The sequence below is a fragment of the Rhinolophus sinicus genome, chromosome 17 (assembly GCF_057876585.1).
Source record: "Rhinolophus sinicus isolate RSI-liver-muscle chromosome 17, RSI-T2T, whole genome shotgun sequence".
Taxonomy (NCBI): Eukaryota; Metazoa; Chordata; class Mammalia; order Chiroptera; family Rhinolophidae; genus Rhinolophus; species Rhinolophus sinicus.
In genome coordinates, this window is record NC_142517.1 from 182,722,583 (window position 1) to 182,735,969 (window position 13,387).

At 41.9% G+C, this 13,387-nt stretch overlaps 1 protein-coding gene across 6 annotated transcripts in view; it reads left to right on the forward strand.

The window, feature by feature from the left end:
* The window catches only part of SPATS2L (spermatogenesis associated serine rich 2 like), a 162,570-nt gene extending 150,046 nt beyond the window's left edge, over positions 1 to 12,524 (forward strand). For all 6 annotated transcript variants that reach the window (XM_019746487.3, XM_074339764.2, XM_074339757.2 and 3 more), the window contains 4 exons: positions 3,484 to 3,593; positions 6,089 to 6,191; positions 8,895 to 9,115; positions 11,628 to 12,524. In XM_019746487.3, the coding sequence (XP_019602046.2) occupies positions 3,484 to 3,593; positions 6,089 to 6,191; positions 8,895 to 9,115; positions 11,628 to 12,020 (827 nt within the window). In that variant the 3' untranslated portion in view covers positions 12,021 to 12,524. The remainder of the gene's footprint in view (positions 1 to 3,483; positions 3,594 to 6,088; positions 6,192 to 8,894; positions 9,116 to 11,627) is intronic.
* The last annotated feature ends 863 nt before the right edge of the window (positions 12,525 to 13,387 follow it).

Here is a 13,387-nt window from a genome sequence, read left to right on the forward strand (position 1 = left end):
TAATATTTGTTAAACAAAACAAACCATTGTGATTAATTCACTGTCTCTAGGCTGTGGGATCCAGTAACAGTGAACACTAATGTAATTACAAAAAGAGGAAGTATAGTCTAGACACATATATCTCACTTTATTAATAATATTTGTAGTTAGCATTTTTGACTGTACTATACTAAACATTTTACATAGGTTATTTCATTTAGTTTCACAATAGCCCTACAAAATTTGTAGGATTATTACATTTTACGGATTAAGAAACTACTTGTTGTAGTGCAAACTTTGTCTGCATGCCCAGGGAATTCAAGGCCAACATAGGAATGATCTTGGAGCGTCAAGTTTACAAGAGATTTGGGAAGAAAACATTACTTTATATTAACGGGAATGCAGAAATATTATGAAATAAAATGCGTTGTTCACAAGAACTTTTAAGGAAAGAAAGGATTTCGAAGAATCTTTGTACTTAAGCTACTTCTGCCCCAACTCTTGCCTCCCCCGTTAAGTACATTCTCTGCTAAAGAGTGTTATTTGAGAAGCCCTAAAAATATTCCGTGGTTCAAGCAGGCAGAGCAAGCTTCCAATAGGTTCCAAAAGCTTGAAAGAACTTATAAATCCTATTGAGAAGATAGATATCAGCATACAGATACTGTTTATAAAAGCACATAAATAATAATAATGAAGTCCTGAGTGCCGTGAAAATATAAAGCTGTATGGAACTGTCTCCCTGTACAGATTTACGAAAGGGTAATGTTTTCAAAACATACTTACTATGCTATTTTAAATTTTAGGATCGGTGAATCTTAGGATCTGATCTCATTTTGGTTTTGCTTTTAATTTCTGTGATTGATATTTTTGAGGTGAAAATGTTGGCTCCCCCCAAAGAATATTGGCTTTACAGCTCAAGTTTTAGGGCTTTTTCATAATGAAAGGCTTTGAAATGTTAATGATGTAAAACTCATCCCATCACTTGCTGATGCAAAGTATTCATTTCCATGCACATTTGCATGAGTGTAAACTCAGGATTTATTGGTGATCTTGCACCTGCATTCCTATTTTAGGGCCCTCTTATATCTGTTTCTACAAAATCTGTTGTTTGGTGTGAATGCCCAAGTTCTACTTAATCAAAAAGAACAATTGCCCCTAATTGTTACCAGTCCAGTAAATGACCCATTAAGAAAAGTCAGATCTGTTTAACTGTATAGTCACTCAGGATCTGCTTGCCCCTTTACTTATTAGCTGTTTGTCAAGTCTGTGCCTTCAGAATTTTTTCTTTTTAATCTTTGCAAGAAGAAAGTACTTTGTTTCATCTTCTTACTCAAGAATTGGTTTCCCTTGCTCCAGACATGAGACCCTTCCATAGGTTGGCCAAGAAATAAATAATCAATCAAAGGTATGAGTCCTAGATATTCGTAAGTGGGCCCTGTTGAAAAGGAACTTCTGTCCTTCTCTGCATATTCCTTTTAAGTACGGAATTGATGCAGTCATTCAATCCTTCATTCAGCAAACATACTGGGTACCCACTGTGGACCAGGATATCGGTGTTGTAGACACAGTAACTACATGTGCAGTCTCTGCTGTGACTGAAGATGCCTACAGGGGCCAAGCAGGTAACATTAATCAGCCAAGCAGGGTGGGGAGGGACCGAGGCACACTGGCCACCATGCTCCATCTGAAAAGGGCAGCGAGTCCTCGGCTCTGGTCAGTTGTTGCCACATGGGAATGCTGGCCAACCGTGGCCAGCAATTCCAATATTTTAAAAGAAGCCAGAAATTCAGCTTTCAAATGGAATCTCCTAATTTTCAAATGTGGGCCATTAATTTGAAAAATTAACTTGCAATGTGTGGACCAAACAAAACATATGTATTCTGTAGCGAAAAGTAATAGTGGGCCACCTTTGTGCAACCTCTAGTCTGCCTGAGTAACCTTGGACATCATTCAGTAATACATTGTCTATGTTCAGATGAAAGTTCCTTTCACTTCCCTCATGAGGACAAGTTTTTTACTAGCTCTTCTATATTCTGAAAGATCGCCAAGCACAGATCAGCCTCTGCCCGGCTACATGGTATTGTAAGTGGGAGGCAGGGGGGGTCCTGGTAAATAGTCAAAGCATGAGTAGAGTAGTTTGGTAGGCGATTAGGCTTTATGGGTTATAGATTGCTTATTTTATTGACATCTCAACATTGATATCAGCATAAAAAGATAATGCTTCTCAGACTGTCTGAAGAATGGTTTATGATTTGCAGGAGCTCTTAACTCTTGATTGCTTCTGAACTTCTTTTGGGTTTTTAAGATCACTGTTTTTGACATTAATAAATTAAGAACGCTTACACTGAGAAGTCACATTGTTGGGCTCTGCATGGAGGCTGTGAGTCAGTTCCAATGAAGCAGCTGACCTTTGTTCAGCCAAGAATAAAATGTGAATTCAATGTGCATATCATCTTACTTAGATGGGCTTCTCGCTTCTTTTAACTCAAAATACTTGTACAAAAGAAATGAAAACATTTCCTATGTGTCTTGAATTAGAGAGCTACAAGTCTATCTATTGGAAGATCAGACTTCATATTTAAATCTCACGTGATGGGTTTGTATTCATTGCTTTTCGAGCTCCATGATCTTTGGGAAAACACACATACACACACACACACACACACACACACACACACACACACACACAGTGAGCTACTACATCTACTTGATCCTTTAGGTCATCTGACAGACGTGTGAAAAGTGGTGCCAGAGAACTCCCTGGTGTCCTCTCTTCATGTGCAGATGCTAAAGGATGCACACGAATCCAGTTCAAAGGGCCTTTGACTCACCCTTGAAATTTTTCCATTGGGGCCACTTATAACAAAGACAGGACCCTGGACACTCTGCTCTGGAACTTCTGTCTGGTTGCGAAATGGAAACATGTCTGCACAGTATTGAAGAGGAAATTTTTTTTAGCTCACAAAACAACTAATAAAGTAAAACTTTTATGTCCTGTTCCAATAACACAGCTAGTTGCCCTAAATGAGTATGTGTTAAAGTTCATAAGGTTTGACTCTGTTAGAATTTAATAGTACAAAAAAAAAAAAAAAAAGAACTTAATAGTACAGCACATAGGAGAATGAATTTTGCTTAATGTCCTATCTTTGCAATATCCAGATAGGATTTTAATAAGTATCTTTTTCAAAGATAGCTGTTCTGCGTAATGCAGAAATTTAAAAGTCCAAATTAAGTCAACGAGATCAGATGCCAATGAGGCAAAGGAAGAAGGTTGTAGGCGTACAGTGAATCAGAAGATCATGTTTGGTTTGGGGCTTGGTGGGGAAGGACATGGGTGGTTGGTAATGAGCACCAATAGCAAACCCACCCCGATGACCAACTCAGAAAACAGTCATGGTCGAATAAAGCAATCAGTCTGTGGAAGGAGAACTGATTCCAAGAAATTAGGTCATTTAATATGTTTAAAGCTCTGGCCCTAATGTATTATTCCTTCTTATTTGGCAGTGGAAATCCTGACTGCTCGTCAGAAGAAAGCAGAAGAACTAAAGAGACTTACTGATCTAGCCAGTCAGATGGCAGAGATGCAACTGGCCGAACTCAGGGCAGAAATTAAGGTCAGTTGTAAAATATCACAGCCTGAACTCTGAGCCAGAGATCCCGATTACATTGGTGTTGCACCCATAGAGTGCTACTCTAAGGATCTAACTTCATACACCCAGCTCTCTTTCACGAGGCTGGATAGAGAACAGAAGGGTGAAGAACCATCTAATCACTATATTTAAGTATACTGTGGTTGGAAGAGATATATTAATACAGAGGAGAAGTACAAGCTATTTTCTTAGTGGAGACTGACCTGTATAAAATGTATTCAACCATGAATTATAGCTGGGATGGGGGATATTATTTTCACCATATATAATTTACGTGTATGTAATAAACACACACGTGAACATACACACATGAACTTAGTGTAACAGTAAGGATTCTAAAGAATGCGTAATATCTGGAGACTTCATTCCTACGTCCTTGTCTAGCTTAGTTACCCTTTTATTCAGAATCCCACCCACAAGTATGTATTTGTTAGATTTCTTCAGTTGCAAGCAACAGAAACTGACCCTGGCTCACCTCAAGAACAAGTAAGATTTGAAAGAGTATGAGTGTAGCTCACCAAGACAGAGTGTGATCTGAAGACTCCAGGCTACCATTAGACAGAAACCTGGGCAGTTGCTGAGTAATATAGGCTCAATAATTACCAGACCCTCTTCAGGGCACCAGCAGAACGCGTGATCACCAGACGTCATGAACCTTGTGCCATCCCACTTGATTAAATCCCAAAGAGAGAGATTCTGATTCATCTCCGCTTGGGTCACATCCACCGTTTAGCAGAGATTGGTCTTGATTGACAGACCCACCAAGACTGTGAATCTTGAAATTGCATTGGGGTACAGTTACCAGAGAGAGAAAAATGGTTACCAGAAAGGCAAAAACAAGTTTGTACAACAAAATAGGAATTTACAGTTTATAAGTTTCCCCTTTTTCTCTTTTTCCACAGTTCTCTCTCTCTCTCTCTCTCTCTCTCTCTCTCTCTCTCTCTCTCTCTCTCTCTCTCTCTCTCTCCAGCTTCTGACCCACTTCTTGGGAACTAGAGTACTTTGAAGACACAGTTGCTGCAGACTTTATAAGTAGGATTGTTTGCTCATCTGGGCATAAAACTGGTTGAGTATGGTAGAAAGTGGTAATAACTTTTAAGTCCCCTCCGTTTTGATTAGGCATGAAAAGGAGCCCCACGGGACTAAGGACCCTCCCACCCCCACCCCCACAGGGTCTAGAGGTCTTTTCTTTCTCAATTTCTCTTCTGCTTTTTGTTGCCTCCCACTCACTCAATTGCCATGGCCTCCTAATTAGTCCTGCCTCCAACGTCCCCTTCCAGCCTGGTCATCCACCCTAAGAGTCATACCTCAGAGCAGATCTGGTCTTCCCCTCAGAATGAAATCCATGACTGGACTCCAGTACATATATCCCAACGTCTATCTCCCCCCTCCCCCTTATTAGAACATCAAGTGAGGAACGTAAAGTTGCCAGTTTCCTGGTCTGTTGAAACCTAATCATCTTTCGAGTTTCATTTCTGCCAATCAAAATCCCACTCAACATAAAATGGTTAATAGCACAGGCGTTGGGGTGAAACAGTCTAGTTTCTGCAACCTTGAATAAATTCCATATTCTTAGAACCTCAATTCCCCCTCGGTAAAATAGAGATAATAATAATGTGTACTGACTTCATTATACTACGATCAGATGAAAATGAGATAATCTGTTAAGAATTTGGCCCATGTCTGGTAAGGGTTCAATAATTTTTTTAATGTTCCAGGTCAAATGCTTCCTCTTACATAACTCCTCATTCCCCTCCATAGGGTAATTTCTTCCTCTTTGATTATTGCCAAAGCACCTACCACATTCTACCCTATATTGTACTTAGTGGGATCTCCTTCCCCTGCCATGTGGTAAACTCTCTTGGTGAACTCAAGGAGGGGCTGAGTCATAGTTATTTCTGTATCTCTCACTCTGCCATCTACACATATTTCTTAATTTTAAATGAGAAAGAATCTCTTTCCCACTTCCTTTAACAGCACTTGGAATTCTACCATTCAAGATAATGTTTCTAGTTACTAAAAGCTGTTTGGACGTCCTGAGTCCCTGTTAAAATAGAGATGGATGTCTAGGGAAAGATGACATGCTTCTCTTGAGGGGTAATACCTGAGCACACCATTGGCCAAATTAGGAAGACTGCTGGAATGCAACAGGACATAAAATGCTGGAAGGAGGGCAAGGAGTGCTGAAAGGTTAAATGGATGAGTCCAGTTTGCCTGTATCACAGTTTTGTCTAAGCCCAGGCAGGGGAAAGGCAGGACCCGCACATATTCCCAGAACAAGAAGGTGATCATGCTCCAGGCAGATGAAAACCAAGCCTGAGTCAGTGGAATCTCCTGGTTGCAGAGCTGGCAGCAGCAACACCACCAGTGGTAGCAGAACTCGTGAGCGAACTCATCTGCAGTGTGCCTCAGTCATTTCTGTCATTGGCGAACTCCTGGTTTATTTCTCTTTCTTCCAGCACTTTGTCAGCGAGCGTAAATATGATGAAGAACTCGGGAAAGCTGCCCGATTCTCCTGTGACATTGAACAGCTAAAGGCCCAAATCATGCTCTGTGGAGAAAGTAAGTTTTGCATGCTTGCTAAATAATTCTGTGTGAGGAAACCTGACACTGTTTGGAGTTAATACCGGAAATGTCAGGTGCGCAGTCCCCCAGGGAGGCTAAAGTGAGGTCTAAAGACATTTAATGATCTAAGGTCAGGACACAAGTCACTAGAAATGTCAAGATTTGAACTTAGAGTCTTCAAATGCCACTGCCCATCAGTAAATCCCCAGGATTTAATACTTAGCAGAACAGAACAGGTCAACTAGTTTATACCTTTTGGAAACTTTCCTTAAGCACTGCCAGATAAACTGCACCTCTCATTTCAAATAGCCTGGTTCTACAGAGACCTGTTACACTGAGAGTGAGTCTCCCTAATAAGTCTGGGAACAATCAGCTACTGTCATGAAGGGCCCAGCTGTTGTGCATGTGCTACTCAGCAGTGCCTAGAGCCTCTCCCCAGGTTCTGTGCTGACTGAAGTCTGCAGATAATGAAAGACTTCACCTCAGCCATTAGCTTTAGTCTTGTTTGCTATTCAGCCTTAATTAGAGCAACTAATGTGCAACCAAATTGGCCTGATACAGTTTTCCCCTACTCCAGCCCACCCACCAGAGGAGGTGGGAATGAGCACTCACGTGGCTTTCAGGGCGGCCACAAGAAGGAAAGAAAGACTAGTGAGGGACACAGAATATAGCCACAGTTTCAGAGTCAGTTGAACAATTGAGATTTGGCTACACTTTCTTTTTTCAAAGTGGAAATTGTTTTTTGTTCCTGAGTATTAAAAATACAACCTTGATCCAAAAGTTACAGAACTATATTAAACAGAACCAGACATTACTTTTGTGTATCCTTCACACTTTTTATGCACATATAACCTACTGTATAAATTATGTATTACCTATATAATTTTACTACATATGATAATTTGCTATGCTTTACTAACTACATACATATATGATAATATTATTTGTTTTCATTTCACAATACATGGTTGACCTTTTTCCATGTCAATATACTTAATCCATAATTTATTTAAATAAAATTTGTGTAAGTGGTCCTCTGATTGTAGACATTTAGGTAGCTTCCAGTTTTCACCATTAAAATAACACTGCCATAAGCATCCTTGTTCACATATCGTCGGCAATTATCTGATTTCCTAACTGCATTTCTTTTAAATTATTTTCTTTTTTTTTTCTATATACACCCTCCCTTATGAAAGAATCTATCCATTTGCTATTCTCCTCCCCCAACTTTTGCCCCCTCTCCAAAAAAGCCACCAGTCTGGTTCACAGTTGGAAATTTAACTGCCCATCCTACTTTCCACTTCAGCCTGAAGTTAAGCGGGAGCCAGATGGATGCCAAGTGACTGTCACCGATCTGAGCGGTGGGAATGTGCCGCTTCACCTGCTTTCCTTCAGAGCGCTTCCAGTGACATCTAGTGGAAGGAAGGAAGCATCCCTTACTAAATTCCAAGTTTCCACATGAAAAACAGCCTCCCTTGTTGGAGACAATAGTCTTCCATGGCTTAGTTAAGAGCACATTGAGAGCTCACAGCTGCTGAACCAGCAGTAGCAGTCTCTGAGCTGTAGGAAGTAATGGCCCCATGCAACTGGATCTAGTGAATACAAGAGCCACTGAAATCCCCTGGGGTATTTGCATAGCCCCCAATGTGCCATCACACCTTACCTATAAAATGAAAGGACCAGAGATACATCCCTGTCCTTTCCACTTCTAATGTGCTCTGATCCCCATGAGTCACTCCTAATCCTCTGGAAAAATTCTAGGATTAAGTCTGATCCAACTACAAGTTGCAGGGAAAATTGCTTTTAAAAATTGGTGACAATTTTAAGACTCAAAGGTCTTGCCGTCCAGCCTGGCAGTCAAATTCTGGTGACCTCTGAGAGGGAGTCATGACTTTATCCTTGAATGGATGCCCTCGGGCCCCAATTCAGCAAAATCATATAGAATCATATCATCAGTAACCACCCCTTTCAAAACTAGCAGGAATGGTGATAATAAACGTTGAACAGACCTGCCTGAGCCCCATGGGGACCTGTCTGATTACCCTGCATTGACACTAGCATTGGAATTGGTGCATATTTGCATTGGAGCTGTAGAACATGGGTTTGATAAAAGGCCAGATGATGTAGCTCGAATGGAATATGAAAGATGCGGTTAGGGCATCTTTGGTGCTGCCAGGGCTAGCCCTATGGTCAGGGGTATGCACGACCCAGGGTGACAAAAACCCCTGCCACCCAGCATCACCCCCGTTGCATGCTCTCAGAACACCATGGTGCAGATGGGCCAAGTGTGCACGTTGCTCCTGCCCTTTCTGCTTGTTGCATGTCTGCAGTACCAGTGGTGTAGGGGTCTGACAAGGACAGCAGAGTAGATTTGTGGACAGGGCCAAGGGGGCCCTCCAAGATTTATTATCCCTCTTCATTGGTCATTCTTCACCTAAGGAATAATATTAGAGTTACTCAGACGTGTCTTAGTTCCTATAAACGTCTCCCAACTTGGATGATTATGCTGTAATCACAGGTCAGTGATTCTCACAGAGGAAATTTGGTGGTTTCCAAGCACCAAGGTGCCTTTTCAAATGACATTTTCCAAATAACAACAAAAAAATGTTTTTATGATGCTCCTGCCAGTTTCTCCATCTCCTAATGGAGGCATCCATGTTAGTCATACAGCCCTTGACGCCTAGTGCTTTCTTGTTGCAGTTACACATCCAAAGAACAACTATTCCTCAAGAACTCCCTGCAGCAACCTGCTGCCACTGCTGAACACTCATGCAGCAACCTCTGGAAAACAGAGTAACTTTACCAGAAAATCTTCCAACCACAACAAGCCTTCTGAGGGTAAAGCAGCAAACCCCAAAATGGCGAGCAACCATCCCAGCACCGTGGACAGCTCTCACCAGGCCATGCCGCCTAACAAGCAGGTAAGCATTTCTGGGGTGACTCCTAGCGCTGCCCGCAGGGGTCCTGCAGACACTGGTGCTGGGTACCTGGAAGAAACTACTCGTTTGCAAAGGAACAAAACAGCAACTGCTAGATGCGGAGGTTCCTGGGGTCCCAGCCAGGCCCTTGTTCTTTGCTCATTATTAAACCCTGTACTAAAAATAAGTCTAAAACTTATTCTGAGTTTCCCTTTCACATTTCTTTAAAAACAAAGGAGACCAGTTATAACAATAGTCGCAGGGATGTTAAGTAGAGCATAGGGAGTATAGTCAATTATATTGTAATAGCTATGTATGGTGTCAGATGGGTACTAGATCTATTGCGGTGATCACTTCGTAATAAACTTATATAAATGTCTAACCACTATGAAACTAATAATATTTTGAAACTAATAATATTTTGTATGTCAACTGTCATTGAAAATTTTTTTTAAAAAAGTTTAATAAAAATAAAAAACATAGGCCAGATTAAATGCTATCTACAGTTACTTTTCCAGCTCACTGTTTTATCATTTTCAGCAAAGCATTTCAGGTGCTCTCCTGTTTAAGTTGAAGTACACTTATATAAATCTAAGCTAGGACACTGCAGACCCAGGCCAGACGGCCATGTGGTGGGCCCGATGCTTTACAGTAACCCCTCCAGGCCCTTCCCCGGCCATGGCCCTTCCTACAAAGCCAGACCAAGGACATGTGACTGCCTAGAATCTGTACTCTCCCTTCTGGGACACTCCGAGCACTCCAGATCCTGGAATTCTGGAATTCCAGAGCCTGCTCTCGAGGTCTGTTTGGACCACTTCCCTGTAAACATCATCTTGAGGTTGGAGCACATTACCAGTTTACACATCCCAAGGTCCAAAGGGTGATTATCTGTGGGGCTGGGGACAAAGCTGACTGTGCGAGCTGAAGTGTCCACATTCACGTGTTCAAGGCCCCCCTCACAATGTGTGACAGTCAGAGGTGGGAAGACACAGTATTCAGGACAGATGGAATGTGGGCCCGCCTTTGTACTCTCGCCCTGAGTCCTGGAGTATTAGCGATGGGTCTGCCCTAAACCTATACCATCCAGTCACAGTGCCCAAATTAAGAACTTCATATGTTTGTAACTCATGAAATTATACAGCTTAATGATAGAAGTTTAGTTTTCAATAAAGGTCTGTGTTCGTGCAACAACCTATCTGTGAATCTTGTCAGGAGACAATATATGACAGACATGGGAAGGGCTCCACCATTTACTAAGTGTACACGTTGGGTAAATCCCTTAAATTTATTGTCCTCATCTATAAAATAAAACAAATAATAGCAACTATTTTAAGAATGAATGTGGGGGCAGCCAGATGGCGCAGTTGGTTAGAGCGCGAGCTCTGAACAACAGGGTTGCCGGTTCAATTCCCACATTGGCCAATGAGCTGCGCCCTCCACAACTAGATTGAAGACAACGAGCTGCCGCTGAGCTTCCAGAGGGGCGGCCAAATGGCTAAGTTGGTTAGAACGTGAGCTCTCAAAAAGTTTGCTGGTTCAATTCCCGCATGGGATGGTGGGCTACGCCCCCTGCAATTAAAGATTGAAAATGGCGACTGAACTTGGAGCTGAGCTGCGCCCTCCACAATTAGATTGAAGGACAACGACTTGTAGCTGATGGGCCCTGGAAAAACACACTGTCCCCCAATAAAAAATTTAAAAAAAAAGAATGATTGTGATGACAAATGAGATGGTACTGGCACTCTGTAAGCACTCAATAAGTGGTGCCAATTATTTATCTCAAAAAGTTAAATCTTTCCCCTATATGGACACAGACAGGATAACCCATTGTTTCCTCTCTACTCATCCTTTTGTGTTCTTGGTTGCCAGTTTGTTGAACGTGGACAATTTTTCAGTATGATGCTTCCAAATTTGTTAGCTGAGAACTGTAAAACATGGGCTGAGAACTGCAAAACTTCTGTGAAAATATTACCTCCACATCCCGCCAAGATCAGATACACTCATCCCTGTATTTACCTGAGATAATATTTCTGAACACCGATATTTGTTTTGAAATATAATAGAAAAACTGCCTTGGAGAAGAAAAATTATAAATAGAATTGTATATTTTTCTTCATAAATGTAATGAGAATTCCCGTGTATAGTCTATACAGAATGTCCCCCAAATGTTCATGGTAGAGAACCATCATTGCCCTGCTTCTGTGTGACATTTCATTCTGTTATATTTGAAGCGTACTTGCTGGGCTTTATTAGGCCTGGTTCTTGAATTGTCTGTCTTATAGTTCTGTGACCTCTCTTTCAACATCAGTAATTCTCTTGGAGATTCATTTACAAGATAGTCCACTCTTCTAGTAAGCTTGAAGATTTTATCAGCTTGACCTCATTTTCATGCTGCCATATTCTTCTGAGGTGTAAAAAAGCTTACCTGTGGCTTAGAGATTTGGTTTCCCTGAGGTCTACTGATGTCATCTGTGGTTTATTGGCATCTAATACCTATCTTTTCTTTCTTTGGTAGAATGGGTCTTCTAGCCAAAGACGAAGATTTAATCCACAGTATCACAACAGGCTGAATGGGCCTGCCAAGCCACAGGGCAGTGGTAATGAAGCTGATCCAATGCTGAAAGGCAACAACCGCCATGAACACAGAAGACAGCCGCACAACGGCTTCCGTCCCAAAAACAAAGGCGGCGCCAAAAATCAAGAGGCCTCTTTGGGGACAAAGACCCCCGACACCCCGGCCCATTCAGAAAAGCCCCGACGAAGGCAGCACCCTGCAGACAACTCAGAGGCCCGGCCTTTCCGGGGGAATGTCGCTAGGGTTTCACAGTGCAATCTCTGTCCCACGAGAATAGAAGTTTCCACAGATGCCACGGTTCTCTCAGTCCCAGCTGTGACGTTGGTGGCCTGAGCTAGGAGAGAAAAAAAGCAGTTTTCACTCAGTTTTGGTTCCCTGCCCGAGGTGCTGACCCAATTCGCTGCCAAAAGAGAGTCAATCAGAATAGACAAACCCTGTATGGTTGTGTCATCCTCTCTTAATCATTTTTACTAATTCTAATAATCAGCTCTAGCTTGCTTCATAACTTTCATGGCTTTGCTTGATCTGTTGATGCATTTTTCTCATCAAGACATTGCAGCAGTTTAGCCAGGCAGTATTTACTCATTTGTTAGGAAAATCAACATGTGGCTAAAGATCAGAGGCTCAGTAGCAACCTGTGTTGTAGCAGTGACGTCAGTTCATTGATCGTCTTTAGAGAGTTAACGTTGAAAAAAAAAATTCTTATTGATCAGACAAACATGATCTGCTGAAGACACATGCGCTTTTGTAGAATTTAACATCTGGTGTTTTTCTGAAATATATATATATATACATATATTGCTTTATTTGAAACAAATTAAAATATGCTGCATTTGACACACCGGCTAGTTTCTTTTATTGATGCCTCACTTTATTATTAAATGTACCATGTAGCACTTTCAAGAAAACTTGAGAGACTAGAGGTTGTGGCCCAGAGCTCTGTACAATACTGTTTCTCTTGGGAGACGTATCCTTTCAGAAAACATAATGCTTCACAGTGACCCCTGCCAGTACCTTACACTCATGCAGATGGAGATACCATGTGGCAGTTTGAAACCTTGGTTGCAAGTAACATGAACCTCCGTTCCACCTAGCTTCAACAACAAACATGCACTGGTTCAGTGACCGAAAAGTCCACTTTCAAAGTATGTCTTGGGTCCAATTTGATCCAAAGGGCTTTCTCTTGATTATCTTAGCTCGCCTATCCTCGTTAGGCTGGCATTGGATTTAGAATGAGTTGAAAATGACCGCCTTGCTCCTGAGATTCCGTTTCATCCCCACGTGGGGCTGTGTGGAGAAGAGCTAGTGCTACCTCGTGAAGGAAAATGGATACTGGGGAGCCCAAGCCCCAAGTAGCCCCAAGTCCCTATCTTTGAATGCAGGGCAGCTCTTTGGACAGTGCTTCCCATCAGACTTCCACGTGTCCTACAAATTGGTTGGTCTCTTTCAAGTGCAAATACTTATTATTTTCAGCTCAACATTTTGTCTGGCAAACAAGGTGCAGCAGTCCTCTTCCGCAGCACAGCCCTGAGCAGCTGAGCCTGCTCGCCACACAAGCATCCGTCTCTTCTGCCAAGTGCAGGAGGATGTTTGCTTTCTCTGGAGAGGGCTTTCTGAGCTCTCTGGGTGTACCCAGAGATTTAATAGGAATTTTAAATGTTAAGTCACATTCCAGGAAGGAAGGAAGAGTTCGTTCAAAT